The sequence below is a fragment of the Danio rerio genome, chromosome 16 (genome assembly GCF_049306965.1).
Source record: "Danio rerio strain Tuebingen ecotype United States chromosome 16, GRCz12tu, whole genome shotgun sequence".
Taxonomy (NCBI): domain Eukaryota; kingdom Metazoa; phylum Chordata; class Actinopteri; order Cypriniformes; family Danionidae; genus Danio; species Danio rerio.
Window position 1 is genome coordinate 1427279 of NC_133191.1, and position 16650 is coordinate 1443928.

General features: G+C 38.0%; 1 protein-coding gene across 1 annotated transcript in view; it reads left to right on the top strand.

The window, feature by feature from the left end:
• Nucleotides 1-1529: 1529 nt before the first annotated feature.
• The window catches only part of celf3b (cugbp, Elav-like family member 3b), a 29792-nt gene continuing 14671 nt past the window's right edge, over nucleotides 1530-16650 (top strand). Inside the window, exons 1-4 of the mRNA XM_021466794.3 lie at nucleotides 1530-1778; nucleotides 5119-5297; nucleotides 8737-8819; nucleotides 16595-16643. Of these exons, the coding sequence (XP_021322469.1) occupies nucleotides 5153-5297; nucleotides 8737-8819; nucleotides 16595-16643 (277 nt within the window). The 5' untranslated portion in view covers nucleotides 1530-1778; nucleotides 5119-5152. The remainder of the gene's footprint in view (nucleotides 1779-5118; nucleotides 5298-8736; nucleotides 8820-16594; nucleotides 16644-16650) is intronic.

The following is a 16650-nucleotide window of genomic DNA, read 5'->3' on the forward strand; positions in this document are numbered from 1 at the left end:
TCAGTATATAAGTACTAATATATAAGTATAATACTTGTACAAATTAGTGTAAAATAAGTTCTAATATATAAGAAATACGTGTAGTAATATATAAGCAATACTTGCACTATTATATAATTATACTTGTACTAATTAGTATATAAGTACTAATATATAAGTATAATAATTGTACTAATGAGTATATAAGTACTAATATATAAGTATAATACTTGAATAATACCTTTGAATACCTCTATTATATATATTTTTTATTCTTTATTTTCTTATAAAATGAGAAAATAATGTAAAATTAAATGTTCTGATAAAAATTAACTCACTGGAAGAAGCATGAGGTTTTCATATATACTTCTATTAGCTTGCAATTTTTTTTGTTATGAGATAAACATATGACTTAAAATGTCTTTTTATGAATACAAAAATGACATATAATATTATAAATTTAGAAATCATTTAAATTTTTGTGGTTGTAATAACAGCAAATATAACTGATTATATAATTATATATAATTATATATAATTATATATATATATATATATATATATATATATATATATATATATATATATATATATATATATATAATGAAATAACTGATCTGTAAGTTGATGTGACAGTCCTTGCCAGTTTTTTAATTTATTTTAATTTTAATTATTAAGCGAGTGGATACAATAAAAGTATATGCATATAATAACAAATAAGCAAAATAATTATCTTTAACAATGAAAAACCACAAATAAAAGCAAAGATTATCACAAGATAACCCACTACAATCAGAACAAAACCAAGGGATCGCACACAGATCCTTGAAGAAAGAAAAAAACATACAAATACTTACACATACAATTAAGATTTTCCTATACAGAGAGGAAAGAAAAAAAACACAGGACATTTATCAAATATAAAGACTTTAATGACTATCAAACTGGATATAAAAGCATCTAAATTCAAAGATTATAAGACTTATAATGTTTTATTTCTTTAATAGGATGAGGTGATTTTAGGAGTGAGATGAATTGAATCCTAAAACGAGAATAGAATGGGTAAATATTTGCGAATGTTCGTTTGTGAATGAATAATTTACCATATAACAGAAAACAACAATGCTATAAGGAGTGTATTTCATAGGGTTGGTTTATCTTTTATTTTACTATAGTAAGCTAAATAGCTAAATTGGCTGTGGAGTATTTGTGTGAATGGGAGTGTTCCCAGTGATGGGTTGCAGCTGGAAGGTCATCATATGCTGGAATAGTTGGCGGTTCATTCCACTGTGGCGCCCCCAGATTAATAAAATGACAAAGCCGAAAAGAAAATGAGTTAATTAATTTTGCTATACAAATAATATAAGCCAAATATTTATAGAAGGTTTGTAAATTGTCACGTATGTATATAACACTTGCCCACTATTAAGATTAAAGATGCACTGATGTGAAGGCTCCGCTTCTGTGCCATTAACAAAGCCGAGCACGATCCAATGCCAGTGACGTCACGAGGGGAGACACCAGCGTGACGTCACGGCGAGGTTTATTTTAAGAGATGTGAAAACAAGAACAAACACGTAGTAAACCGCGCCGACGAGACACGAGGACTCACCGACCCGTCTAACCCAGGAGTAACCCAGATTTCTGATCTCGTATCGCAGCATTATAATAATAACAGCGCGTCTGTCTGAGCGGCAAACACACTGAGGATGCCTGAGTGACAGATCTGAGGAAACATCGCGCTCAATCTCTGACTGAAACGCACGGAGGATTTACTCGGTAGAAGTCATTTCTAGCAGGTGAGCTGTTTTAATTCTGTGGTCATCAGTGTGCGTGCGTGTGTGTGTGTGTATGTGTGTGTGTGCGTGCGTGCGTGTGTGACCGTAATACCGACGGACAAAGACGGCGCCTAAACAAAGGATGCGCAGATATATGCGTTTATTTATGCTGATCTGAGAACGGTTGTTGCGAAATAAGATCGTTCTTTGCTTATTATCTAAAGATGTCATCGTGGTTTTACGGCTAAGTGTATTTTTACATGGTGTAAAACCTGTCACATGACAATATCTGTTGTTTTATCCCACATTAAAAGCACTATAGTGAATAGTGTAAAGTGTGTTACTGTGTGTATTATAGCATTTACATTCGCTATTTGTTAATGGATTCTATACAACACTTTAATATTAACTATTAGATGAGCTAATAACACTACAGTAGCTACACGGTGCTGTAATTTGGTATATTTACGCTATATTTAGTAGAAAACTACAGTATTGGGTTATATTTGCATGTATTAGCTACTTTAGTTGTTGTGTTGCCATAGCAACTGTAGAATCGCCACAACAGATTCATTACTATAGTTGTCGTGTTACCATAGCAACTGTAGACTCACCACAACAGATTAATTACTATAGTTGTTGTGTTACCATAGCAACTGTAGAATCACTACAACAGATTATTATTATAGTTGTTGTATTGCCATAGCAACCGTAAAATCACCACAGCATATTAAATGCTATAGTTGAGTGTTGCCGTAGCAACCGTAGAATCTTCACAACATATTAATTTCTATAGTTTTTGTGTTGCCATAGCAACCGTAGAATCACCACAACAGATCAATTTCTAGTTTTTGTGTTGCCATAGCAACCGTAGAATCACCACAACAGATCAATTTCTAGTTTTTGTGTTGCCATAGCAACCGTAGAATCACCACAACAGATCAATTTCTATAGTTTTTGTGTTGCCATAGCAACTGTAGAATCACCACAACAGATTAATTACTATAGGTGTTGTGTTACCATAGCAACAGCAGAATCACCACAACATATTATTACTATTGTTGTTGTGTTACTATAGCAACCATAAAATAACCACAACAGATTTACTATAGCTGTTGTGTTGCCATAGCAACTGTAGAATTACCACAACAGATTATTACTATAGTTGTCGTGTTACTATAGCAACCATAAAATAGCCACAACAAATTAATTACTATAGTTGCTATGTTGCCATAGCAACTGTAGAATCACCACAACATATACATTACCATAGTTATTGTGTTACCATAACGACCATATAATCACCACAACAGATTGATTACTGCAGTTGTTGTGTTGCCATAGTAATCGTAGAATCACCACAACAGGTTATTTCAAATACCTTATCAATAATATGCTTTAATGAAAACATGATTACAAGTTAAAATGTGGGATTATTTTCTTTTTACTAAGATTTTAAGGTTTAATGGAATATTTCTGATGTGTCGCCTGATTTATTACAATATCATGTTTTCATCCACTTGTATGCTTGCTTTGTTGTTATGAACTGTAATTGTAAATATTCATAAACAGATTCTTAAAAGGTCAGATACAATTTAAAAAGACTTGCAGAGTACATTAGGTCACACTGATGATGTCATTTGAAATATGCTATATTTGTGTGTGCAGTATTATGTTAACAATTCCTAATGTTTAATGCATTTGTTGACATGCACTCTAAAACAAATCCATAAAAAGTAGGGCACTATGTAGGTTACTGGATTAATGAAAATCAATATTTCACAATAAGATTTATAAGTATTTTGAATTTTGCATTGTAGTGTTTTACGTAAATGTGCATATAATTAAATGATAAACTCCAGGAGGACAGTTACAAGTTTTATTTTGTATTTTTATCATTTTTATCATTGTTATTATTATTATTATTATTATTATTATTATTATTAATATTGTTATTAATATTGTTATTGTTATTACAATTATAAATATTTTAATTATTATTATTATTATTATTATTATTATTATTATTATTATTATTATCATTATTATTATTATTATTATTATTATTATATTGTTATCATTGTTATTATTTTTATATTATCATTATTAATATTACTATTATTATTATTATTATTATTATTATTATTATTATTATTATCATTGTTGTTGTTGTTGTTTTTATTATTAGCAGTATTATTTTATTATTATTATTATATTGTTATCATTGTTATTATTATTATATTATCATTATTAATATTATTATTATTATTATTATTATTATCATTGTTGTTGTTGTTGTTGTTTTTATTATTAGCAGTATTATTTTATTATTATTATTATTATTATTATTATTTTATATTATTATTTCGTTTTTTAACTGCAGTGTGTAAAAACACATTGTAAAATGTTTATCTGTCACATTATACTCTCTAACAAAATAACAAAACAAAATAAAAAGTCTAAATTAAAATCTCATTTAAATGTGAGATTAACCAAAATTAATTATAAACTAATTAAAATGAATTACTATTTAAATAAAAGATATAATAAATCAACAATACATCAAATATATTAATTTATGTTGATATCTGTATTTTGCACTTTCCTGTGTTGTGTTTTAAAGAGATGCGCAGATAATTAAACCATAGGGAGACAATTACCAGCACTATTTTAGATTATTATTATATTTTTTTACTGCAACTACTATTATATGATTGTCTCAACTGCAAAAATAAAAATAAAACAAATGTAAAATTACATTAAAAATAAATCAATTGAATATAAATTGTTTATTTTCCCTTAAAGGAAAGATAAAAAATCTATCAAATAAAATCTCTAATAACTGATTTCTTTTCTCTTTGCCATGATGACAGCACAATATATTAGACTAGATTTTCTTCAAGATACTAGTATTGAGCTTAAAGTGACATTTAAAGGATTAACTAGGTTATAAGGTTAAAGTCGGGTAATTAGGTAAGCCATTTTATAGCAGTGGTCTGTTCTCAGACGATCCAAAACAAACATTTCTTAAGGGGGCTAATAATATTGACCTTAAAATGGTGTTTAAAATTTGAAAACTAGCCGAAATAAAACAAATAAGACTTTCTCCAGAAGAAAAAATATTATAGGAAATACTGTGAAAAATTCCTGAATCTGTTCAAAATCATCTGGGAAATACTTGACAAAGAAAATCATAGGAAGGCTTCAGTTTGCCTCTTTTCACTGTGTAAAGTGAAGCTCCATTCATCCATTCATTGATTGTGTTTTGCTCACACACGCACACACCCACCTACACACACTCCTCCTCCACAAGCACATCCAAATCTCTCTGTCGCTCTCTCTCTCTCTCTCTCTCCTCCAGTGCCTCTGTTATTCCCTCCATCGCCAGCGACCCAATGAAGGAGCCGGACGCCATCAAACTCTTCATCGGGCAGATCCCGCGAAACCTGGAGGAAAAGGACCTGAAGCCCATCTTCGAGCAGTACGGCAAGATCTACGAGCTGACTGTGATCAAGGACAAGTACACGGGCATGCACAAAGGTAAAGAGACACGCACGCACAGCTGAGCACACTCCCAGTCACGACACACGCACGTGTTAACAGTGTGCATTTGCATAAACAGAGTCATTTAAAGGGACAGTTCACCCAAAAAATGAAAATCAGCTCATTTATTCTGCCTCGTGCGGTTTTAAACCTGATTGAGCTTCAGAAAAGGAGATACTCTGAAGAATGCTGGTTGTCGGCACCCATTGACTTTCATAGTAGGAAATGACTACAATTATTATGGAGGTCAATTGGTGCCAACATTGTTCGAAATAACTTCGTTGTGCTCAACAGGAGAAAGAGACGCTGGCTCAGTGGTTAGCACTGCACAGCAAGAAGGTCACTGGTTCGAGTCCCGGCTGGGTCAGTTGGCATTTCAGTGTGGAGTTTGCATGTTCTCCCTGTGTTGGCGTGGGTTTCCTCCGGGCGCTCCGGTTTCCCCCACAGTCCAAACACATGCGCTATTGGGAATTGATGAACTTAATTGACCATAGTGTGTGAATGAGTGTGTATGGGTGTTTAGATTGGCATCCGCTGCATAAAACATATATTGGAATAGTTGGTGGTTCATTCCGCTGTGGCGACCACTAATAAATAAAGGGAAGCTGAAGGAAAATGAATGAAATATTTGCAGTGCACGTGCTCAGACCTCTTGGATACGTGTGTGTGAGTGTGTGTTGTACGCTAATGAAAGCAGCACATGCCTGCGGGAGCTTCAAGCCTGATGCTGCACGGCTCTGTGCTACTATACAGAGGGAGAAAGCTCAGTCTCTTGTCATCTCCTGCTCTGCTTCTGCTCTGGGGTCGAGTGCTCTGGGTGTTCGCTCACACTCCAGTGCTGTACAGGCTTATATGAACTCTGTTTGGGGGCTCGTCCGGGATTTAATCATGGATTTCTTAGTGCTTTGAGGTCACTGTGATGATAAAGCGAGGAAGACTTAAGGGGGAGAACATGCCTGCATCTAATATTGTAACACTTTACAATAACGGTTGCATCACAGTAGTGACATACTAATATGTAAATTAAATGTTACTATGAACTTATGAAGGCAGCACGGTGGTGCTCGCTTCACAGCAAGAAGGTCACTGATTCGAGCCTCGTCTAGGTCAGTTGGCATTTCTGTGTGGAGTTTGCATGTTCTCCCCGTGTTGGTGGGGGTTTCCTCCGGGTGCTCCGGTTTACCCCACAGTCCAAACACATGCGCTATAGGGGAACTGATCAACTAAATTGGCCATAGTGTATGTGTGTCAGTGAGAATGTATGGGTGTTTCCCAGTGATGGGTTGCAGCTAATTCTTTTGTTGCGTAAAACATATACGGGATAAGTTGGCGGTTCATTCCGCTGTGGCGACCCCTGATGAATAAAGGCACTAAGCTGAAAAGAAAATGAATGAATGAATGTACAGTATATACTCTATAATAGTACATCATTGATGCTAAAGTAACACTGGCTTAAACACCCACACACACACACACACACACTCACACAGACACACAGTTCTATAGTAGTGTGTTTTTTACCAAGTACTTATGCACACAGCGTTTTCAATCAGAGAAATGGAGCCTTAAGCCTTGGCTCCCAGATTTCTGTGCAGCTGTGTGTGTGTGTGTGTGTGTATGTGTGTGTGTGTGTGTGTGTGTGTGTGTGTGAGAGAGAGAGAGGGAGTTAAACGCAAGTTATCCCAAAAGCCTTGCTGGGAAAATGTAATGAGTGTGAAATTACATTTCTGTAACTTCTCATGTGAAATGATGCTGAATATCCATATTTACACTCACCGGCCACTTTACGTATTTAATATACGTGTGTATATTATTGTTGTGCGTATATGTGTGTTAGTGTGTGCTCTAGGGATGGGAAGATTAACCGATATGTATCGATACGCGGTCATGCGCGTGCTCGATGCGAGAGCATCGGTTGAGCATCAGAGGATGAATGAAATTTTGGAAGCAAATCGAGATGCATCGGTTTTTCCGAGATACAGCTTATATTTTTAATATAGAATGTATTTTTTATTTATTTAAGTGTTGCCCACTTTTTTTAGGTACACCTTACTAGTACCCGGTTTGGCCCCTCGTTTGCCATCAGAACTGCTTTAATCCTTCGTGGCAGAGATTCAGCATGGTGCTGGAAACATTCCTCAGAGATTCTGTTCCATATTAACATGATAGCATCATGCAGTTGCTGCAGATTTGTCGGCTACACATCCATGATGCCAATCTCCCGTTCCACCACATCCCAAAGCTGCTCTATTGGATTGAGCTCTGGTGACTGTGGAGGCCATTTGAGTACAGTGAACTCATCGTCATGTTCATCAGTCTGAGATGATTGAGCTTTATGACATGGTGTGTTATCCTGCTGGAAGTAGCCATCAGAAGATAAAGACACTGTGCTCATAAAGGGATGGACATGGTCAGCAGCAATACTCAGGTAGGCTGTGGCGTTGATGCTCAATTGGTACTAATGCACCCAAAGAAAATCTCCCCCACACCATTACACCACCACCACCAGCCTGAACCGCTGATACAAGGCAGGATGATCCATGCTTTCATGTTGTTGAGGCCAAATTCTGACCCGAGCATCCGAATGTGTGAGCAGAAATGGAGACTCATCAGAGCAGCAACGTTTCTCCAATCTTCTATTGTCCAGTTTTGGTGAGTCTGTGTGAATTGTAGCCTCAGTTTCCTGTTCTTAGCTGACAGGAGCGGCACCCGGTGTGCTCTTCTGCTGCTGTAGCCCATCCGCCTCAAGGTTGGACGTGTTGTGTGTTCAGAGATGCTCTTCTGCAGAGCTCGGTTGTAGCGAGTGCTTATTTGAGTTACTGTTGCTGGAACCAGTCTGGCCATTCTCCTCTGACCTCTGGCCTCATCAACAAGGCATTTGTGCCCACAGAACTGCCGCTCACTGGATATTTCCTCTTTGTCGGAGCATTCTCTGTAAACCCTAGAGATGGTTGTGCGTGAAAATCCCAGTAGATCAGCAGTTTCTGAAATACTCAGAGCAGCCCGTCTGGCAGCAACGTTCAAAGTCACTTAAATCCCCTTTCTTTCCCATTCTGATGCTTGCTTTGGACTGCAGCAGATCCTCTTGACCATGTCTACATGCCTACATGCAGTGAGCTGCTGCCATGTGATTGGCTGATGAGAAATTTGAGTTAACGAGCAGTTGTACCTAATAAAGTGGCCGGTGAGTGTATATAGTGTATATAAATCTATCTATCTATCTATCTATCTATCTATCTATCTATCTATCTATCTATCTATCTATCTATCTATCTATCTATCTATCTATCTATCTATCTATCTATCTATCTATCTATCTATCTATCTATCTATCTATCTATCTATCTATCTATCTATCTATCTATCTATCTATCTATCTATCTATCTATCTATCTAAAGCATCGGTGTATGTTAACATTCTGTCTTTCTGTTTTAGGATGCGCCTTTCTGACATATTGTGCACGAGAGTCAGCCGTCAAAGCGCAGAGTGCTCTTCATGAACAGAAAACACTGCCAGGGGTGAGTGCATTCTCTCTCTCTCTCTCTCTCTCTCTCTGTGTCTGGATTATTCCTCTGGTTATAGTGGGCTGTGTGTAGCAGCAGAGATTATTTGGATTATTCCTTACACCTTTTCAAGCCGCCGCAGACTCTCTGAGATCCAGCACTGAACTGTAAACGGGCCCCAGAACGCAGTCTGTGTTTGCTGACAGGGGGACGGAGCGTCCGTGGGCTGAAACGCAGTAATTAATCCTATTATCAGCGTGACAGCAGGATGACCTTTCAGAAGATCAGACTTTTCTCTCTCTGATCTGATCCACTCTGTTTTTCTTTTGTTCATATAGATCATTATAGTCAAAATATAACCGAGTAACGATGCTGATAATGAAAAACTATCATAATAACTAAAGGAACAGCCATATCAGCAGACAATAGCTGTAGTACAGAACAATAATAACGACTGGAAACATGAATGAGGTGTCATGGTGGTGCAGCGGGTAGCACGATCGCCTCACAGCAAGAAGGTCGCTGGTTTAAGTCCTGGCTGGGTCAGCTGGCATTTCTGTGTGGAGTTTGCATGTTCTCTCTGTGTTGGCGTGGGTTTCCGGCTCTGGTTTCCCCCACAGTCCAAACACATGCGCTATATTGATGAGCTAAATTGGCCGTAGTGTATGAGAGTGTGTGTTTGAATGAGTGTGTATGGGTGTTTCCAAGTACAGGAGTTTAGCTGGAAGGGCATAAACACGATGCATAAAACACTTGCTGGATAAGTTGGCGGTTCATTCCGTTGTGACGAAAAGAAAATGAATGAATGACGTGAATAAACATGGATGATAACTATATTACAGTCGACATGTGTGTTTATGTGTGTGTGTTTGTTTCTGTGTGTGTGTTTGTGATTATGTGTGTGTGTTTATATATGTGTGTGTGTGTTTGTATTTATATTTGTGTGTATTAGTGTGAGTGTATGGATTTGTCTGTACGAGTGTATTTGTTAGTATGTGTGTGTATGTGTGTGTGTGTGTGTGTGTGTGTGTGTGTGTGTGTGTGTGTGTGTGTGTGGCATGTTTATGCTTTTATGATGCTATAAATCAGTCACTAATTAGACCTTGGGTGTGTGTTAGTGGGGACATAAATCACAAACATATTAGTGCAACTGTAATTAGTGACCATTAAGCATAACAAAGGCTTTTGCTCCAAAATAATGCACACACACACACACACACACACACACACATAATCGATCAAGCCTCAGCCAGGTCAGAAAAAGTAACGCAAAAGTAACAAGTAACGTAACCATAAAAAGCAACTCAATAACGCAACCAGCTACTTTAATAGAGAGTAACTCAGTATAGTAATGCTAAAGTAACTTTCCCCGACACTGATTGCTTCAGAATTTTTTGAACGAGATGCTAATGGTCTAATCCGGTTCAATGATCTATGCTAAGCTAAGCTAAAAGTGCTTCCATTTAAGTTTTCCTGTATTTTTTTTTCCATTTGCTTAATTTTGCGTTAAATTCAGTGATCACAGAATTAGTTTAGGGAAGGGAGTGGGCTGGTGAGTCAGTGCTTTTGAAAACACTATCGGTTGGGTTAAGGGAAGAGGGTGGGCGGGTCAGTCGGTGCTTTTGAAAACACTATCGGTTGGGTTAAGGGAAGAGGGTGGGCGGGTCAGTCGGTGCTTTTGAAAACACTATCGGTTGGGTTAAGGGAAGAGGGTGGGCGGGTCAGTCGGTGCTTTTGAAAACACTGTCGGTTGGGTTAAGGGAAGGGGGTGGGCTGGTGAGTCAGTGCTTTTGAAAACACTATCGGTTGGGTTAAGGAAAGGGAGTGGGCTGGTGAGTCAGTGCTTTTGAAAACACTATCGGTTGGGTTAAGGAAAGGGAGTGGGCTGGTGAGTCAGTGCTTTTGAAAACACTATCGGTTGGGTTTAGGGAAGGAGGTGGGCGAGTTAGTTGGTGCTTTTGAAAACACTGTCGGTTGGGTTAAGGGAAGGGGGTGGGCTGGTGAGTCAGTGCTTTTGAAAACACTATCGGTTGGGTTAAGGGAAGGGGGTGGGCTGGTGAGTCAGTGCTTTTGAAAACACTATCGGTTGGGTTAAGGGAAGGGGGTGGGCTGGTGAGTCAGTGCTTTTGAAAACACTATCGGTTGAGTTAAGGAAAGGGAGTGGGCTGGTGAGTCAGTGCTTTTGAAAACACTATCGGTTGAGTTAAGGAAAGGGAGTGGGCTGGTGAGTCAGTGCTTTTGAAAACACTATCGGTTGGGTTAAGGGAAGGGGTGGGCTGGTGAGTCAGTGCTTTTGAAAACACTATCGGTTGGGTTAAGGGAAGGGGGTGGGCGGGTCAGTCTGTGCTTTTGAAAACACTGTCGGTTGGGTTTAGGGAAGGGGGTTGGTAAAGGGATTGGTCAGTCAGGTAGTCAGTCAGTCAGTCCACAGCGGCCTCTGGTGGATTTACGTGATAACAGCAGGCTTGAATGGCACTGGAATGAGAAATTTGAGATCTGAAAAAGCGTTTTGCGCTTTTGGATTTGCGAAAACAAAAACTGAAAAAACGTACCTCCTGGGATGTATTAGGCGTTCTGCAGATATGCATACAGAGGTACATAATCAGAAAGAGTCTGGGTTGGTTTTTCTATTTATTGTAAATCAGGAAAATTCAGCTTTCAGTCATTGAAAATCAGGAAAAAATCAGTGAATTTGAGATTTGGAGTGAATAAAGGGAAAAATGCGGCCTGTGCAGAGATCAGAGGTCAGAAATAAATCTTGATGTTAGTGAGAGAGATACAGCTGTCTGTGTGTGCAGGGTTAAACTGATGCACGTTTCTCTGCTTCTAAGCTTATTTTTAGTTTCTGATGATCTCCACGGCAGCATCTGTTTCAGGAGTGTGTTTCTGAGTGTGTGTCTTTATAACGTATGATAAACCTGCTGCTCATCTGGTCTCTGCTGCGCTTAATCCTGTAAATTAAATGACAGAAACACAGCGGAGTGTTAGAATAATGCGACCAACCTTCATTTTACATTTTACACTTTTCACTCTCTATTTTATTTAAATTAAATTAAAAAGGAATATAACTGTTATTTTATTGTCATTTTATTGTCATTTTAATTTGATTTAATATTCTACTTGTGATATTTTGATATTAGATTGATTTATTATTATTGTTCGGGGTGTTGTTTGTCCTAAATGAGCATTTTATTTTGTTTCGAATGTTGCGCGCACACACACATGCGCACACACACACACGCATATGCACACACATACAAAAACAAACATGAACTATAAACATCCTTAATAGAGTACAAGTAGCCCATTTTATTATACAATTGTGTGTCCCCATGAACAACATAAACCTGTACACACACATACACACTCACATTAGCACACACAAACACACACAATAAAACAGACACACACATACACTGACACACACATACTCGTACACACATCGACAAACACACACACACTGGCACATGCACACACACATACTCACATATGCAGACACACACACACAACAGGAAGCATCAGAAGAGCAAGATCATTGCTTAGATACAGTTGAGCAGATGGAAGGTTGCTAGGGAACATGACTGATGCAACAAGTGACTAATGTGGAATGGAAATGTGTGTGTGTGTGTGTGTGTGTCTGTATGGTTTTATGTGTGTATGTATGTGAGAGAGTGTGTGTATGCATGTGTGTGTGTATAATCTATAATCCAGTGTGAAAAATAATCATCGGTTCATCGCTCCGCAGGGAGATGGTTTGCTTCACGTCTCCTCATTGGCTAAAGTCGGAGGGTAAAACACACTTTATTTGAATAATCCTGAGATTTAAAAGTCCATAATCCAGCACAAATCCTCTGAGAATCACTGCAGGGTCCAGCTTTACAGTGTGTGTGTGTGTGTGTGTGTGTGTGTGTGTGTGTGTGTGTGTGTGTGTGTGTGTTTATACAGTATGTGTATGTGTATGTGTGTGTGTGTGTGTGTGTGTATGTGTGTGTGTGTATGTGTGTGTGTACACCTATGTGTGTGTGTTTATACAGTATGTGTATGTGTATGTGTATGTGTATGTGTATGTGTGTGTGTGTGTGTGTGTGTGTGTGTACACTTATGTGTGTGTGTTTATACAATATGTGTATGTGTGTGTGTGTGTGTGTGTGTGTGTGTGTGTGTGTGTGTGTGTGTGTGTTTGTGTATATGTGTATATATTTATATGTGTGTGTTTGTGTGTGCATATGTATAAATATGTATTTGTGTGTGGGTGTGCATATATATGTGTGTGTGTTTGCATGTACGTGTGTGTGTGTATGTGTGTATGTTTGTGTATATGTATATGTGTAAATATATATATACATGTGTGTTTGCATTTAGGTGTGTGTGTGTGTGTGTGTGTGTGTGTGTGTGTGTGTGTGTGTGTGTGTGTGTGTGTGTGTGTGTGTGTGTGTGTGTGTGTGTGTGTGTGTTTGTGTGTGTGTATATATGTATATATGTACATACGTGTTTGTGTGTGTGTATATTATTGTTGTGCGTATATGTGTGTTAGTGTGTGCTCTAGGGATGGGAAGATTAACCGATATGTATCGATACGCGGTCATGCGCGTGCTCGATGCGAGTGCATCGGTTGAGCATCAGAGGATGAATGAAATTTTGGAAGCAAATCGAGATGCATCGGTTTTTCCGAGATACAGCTTATATTTTTAATATAGAATGTATTTTTTATTTATTAACAAGTGTTGTCAACCTGTTTTTGGCGCATAATTTAATCGACCTACATAAAGTAAGCCTTAGCAACGGATTTGCGGATGTGTACACTTACTACAACTCAGTGTATCAGGTGTGCGGATGAAGCTAGTGGAGCGCCCTCAGAAAGCGCGAGAAGCAAAACAAACATTTTATTCCCCACTGAGTTTTAAATCTAAAGTATGGCAACATTATGGATTTAAGGATGGACGACATGACAGGACAGATGCAATTTGCAAAATGTGCCGCGCATCTGTAAAATACGCGGGCAGTACGACTAATCTGATATCTCACTTGAAGCGGCGCCACGGTGTTGTTGTGAAAGCATCTTCCAGTGTTCCTGCATCCCCGGCTTCCTGCTCTGCTTTAACTGTAGCTACCAGCTCCAAAAGTGGTGAGAAAAGCATTGCAAGTTTTTTTTCCATGCGCAACAGTTTTGTGCGCTCTACGCCAATAACGAATGCTATTGCATTGTTCATCTGCAAAGATATTCAGCCTAGTGTCACGGAGAACGAAGGTTTTAAACACCTCCTCCTGTTAATTTTTATTTAATTATAATAATAATAATAATATTAATAATAATAATGATAAAAATAATGGGTGGCACAGTGGGTAGTTTGACCACCTCACAGCAAGAAGATTGCTGGTTTGTTATATTTTTATTAGCCTGTTGTTTACAGTGACAGTGATGTTTGAAAGCAGCATAACACTGCTAGTTCACCACCTTAAGTTTTGAATAATCATTGGCAAAATATCTTTGTAAAACTTGTTTTCATAGTTGAAAAGTTAAATCACAATTCTTGTTTTGCAATGCTAAATTTATTTATGTTGAAAGAGTGCAAATATATACATTTATAATATATATTGCACTTATACATTCTGTTTATCTTGAAAATACTTCAATAATATGTGCTATATGCTCTAAAATGGCCCTCTACTGTAAACTGACACTCTGGCTCTGAGAGAAAAGCCAGTTTGTAAAAAAAGTCTTGGTTTTGCTTGGTTAATAAATAATCAAACTCATTCAATGGCACAGCATCCTCTTTCACATCATCTCATAAACTTGATCTAATTAGTTAATGCTGAAATATCGCATCGTATCGTGATATGGGTGTGAATCGTATCGTGTTGCATCGCAATATGTCACAAATGTATCGCTAATATATCGGATCGTATTCTTTGTATCGAGATGCGTATCGGATCGGCATTATAGCTTAGATGCCCAACCGCAGTGTGCTCGCATACATATTTGTGTTTGTGTGTGCGTGTGTCTGTGTATGTGTGTATGTATGGATAAGTGTATGTGTGTGTTTTGTTGGTCGATCAGTGTGTGAGAGTGCATGAAAATCTACTAATGTGTGAATGTGGGAGATTACCCATAATCCCTGCAGATGTGTTTAAATGAACTCCTCATCCAGCAGGATTATGATGAGTGCTGACAGCTCCCGGCCCGAGGACACACACTTTATTCAACACAGAAAACTCTCACTCAGGGGGATATTTAACCTTTATATCAGGGTTTATTTTTAATCATCTCTTTTCCTCAAAGACACTTTAATCAGAGCCAGAATAAATGTACACAAGTATAGAGTCATGTGATCAGACTTACTGTAAATATGTATCTTCAATATTTGTGTACTGTACAATTATGAATGACAATATGAATAAAATCTCACCTGTAGTGAGTCAGTCAGGTCTCCATGAATGTACTGCACCCTTTAAAGTGGTAAAATTACAGTAGGCTAGGCTAATTTGATCATTTTAAAGGGTGTAGTAGTACATTCACAGAAGCCGCACTGACTTGCTAACCGGGCCTACCCTTGAGGTATTATTTATGGACCTTTAAGGTACAAATTTGTGCCTTTTGAAAATAACCACACCAGTGACAGCTCACCCACCATTATTTCTGAGAGTGTAGGAATAATGTGTTTTTGTGTTGTGCGTGTGTGTGTCCCCACATATATAGCAATACCAGTAGATTTTGACATTGTGTGTGTGGGTTACATTGTGTGGTTCTTGTGTTCATTACATTTTAGTTACCTTTTAGTTTCCTCAAATATAACAATACAATTATTTTTTTCTTTGTGGGGATTTATTAGTGGCTATTATTAAATAGACTCTTAAATCACACATAAAATTAAATATTTAAAAAATGTAAATGATTGTTTTCTATAGTTTAGGAGTTGGGGGGGGGGGGGGAAATATACAGTTTTTACAGTAGAAAATTCATTACAGAGCGGCACAGTGGCTCAGTGGTTATCACTGTGGCCTCATGACAAGAAGGTCACTGGTTCAAGTCCCGCTGGGTCAGTTGGTGTTTCTGTGTGGAGTTTGCATGTTCTCCCCGTGTTGGTGTGGGTTTCCTCAGGGTGCTCCGGTTTCCCCCACAGTCCAAACACATGCGCTATTGGGGAACTGATCAACTGTGTGTGTGTGTGTGTGTGTTTGTGAATGAGTGTGTATGGGTGTTTCCTTGTACTGGGTTGCAGCTGGAAGGGCATCCGCTGTGTAAAACATATGCTTGAATAGTTGGCGGTTCATTCCGCTGTGGCGACTAAAGGGACTAAGCCAGGGGTGTCAAACTCAATTCCTGGAGGGCCGAAGCCCTGCACAGTTTAGTTCCAACCCTGCTCCAACACACTCACCTGTAGGTTTCAAACAAGCCTGAAGGACTCAATTAGTTTGATCAGGTGTGTTTAATTAGGGTTGGAACTAAACTGTGCAGAGCTGCGGCCCTTTTGGAACTGAGTTTGACACCTGTGGACTAAGCCGAAGGAAAATGGATAAGGGAATGAATATCAATACATCGAAGTCCCCATAGAGACAGCTGCTGTTTCTACATGATAACCAGCAGATGGCGACAGATCTCTGTGTCTTTGTGAAAGTGTTTTCATTTTATTGTAGGAAAACCGCTGAGATTTGTGACTATACAGAAACACCGCTGTAAAACTGTTGCTGTCCTGTGTTCAGTTTTATTTCATTGATGAATCTGAGAGGTTCTGCATAATTTAAATAATCTAAACACGTTTATGAACAAAGCTTTGATTATTGTGTTTCAGATGAACCGACCCATCCAGGTGAAGCCTGCAGACAGTGAAGGGAGAGGAGGTAAATC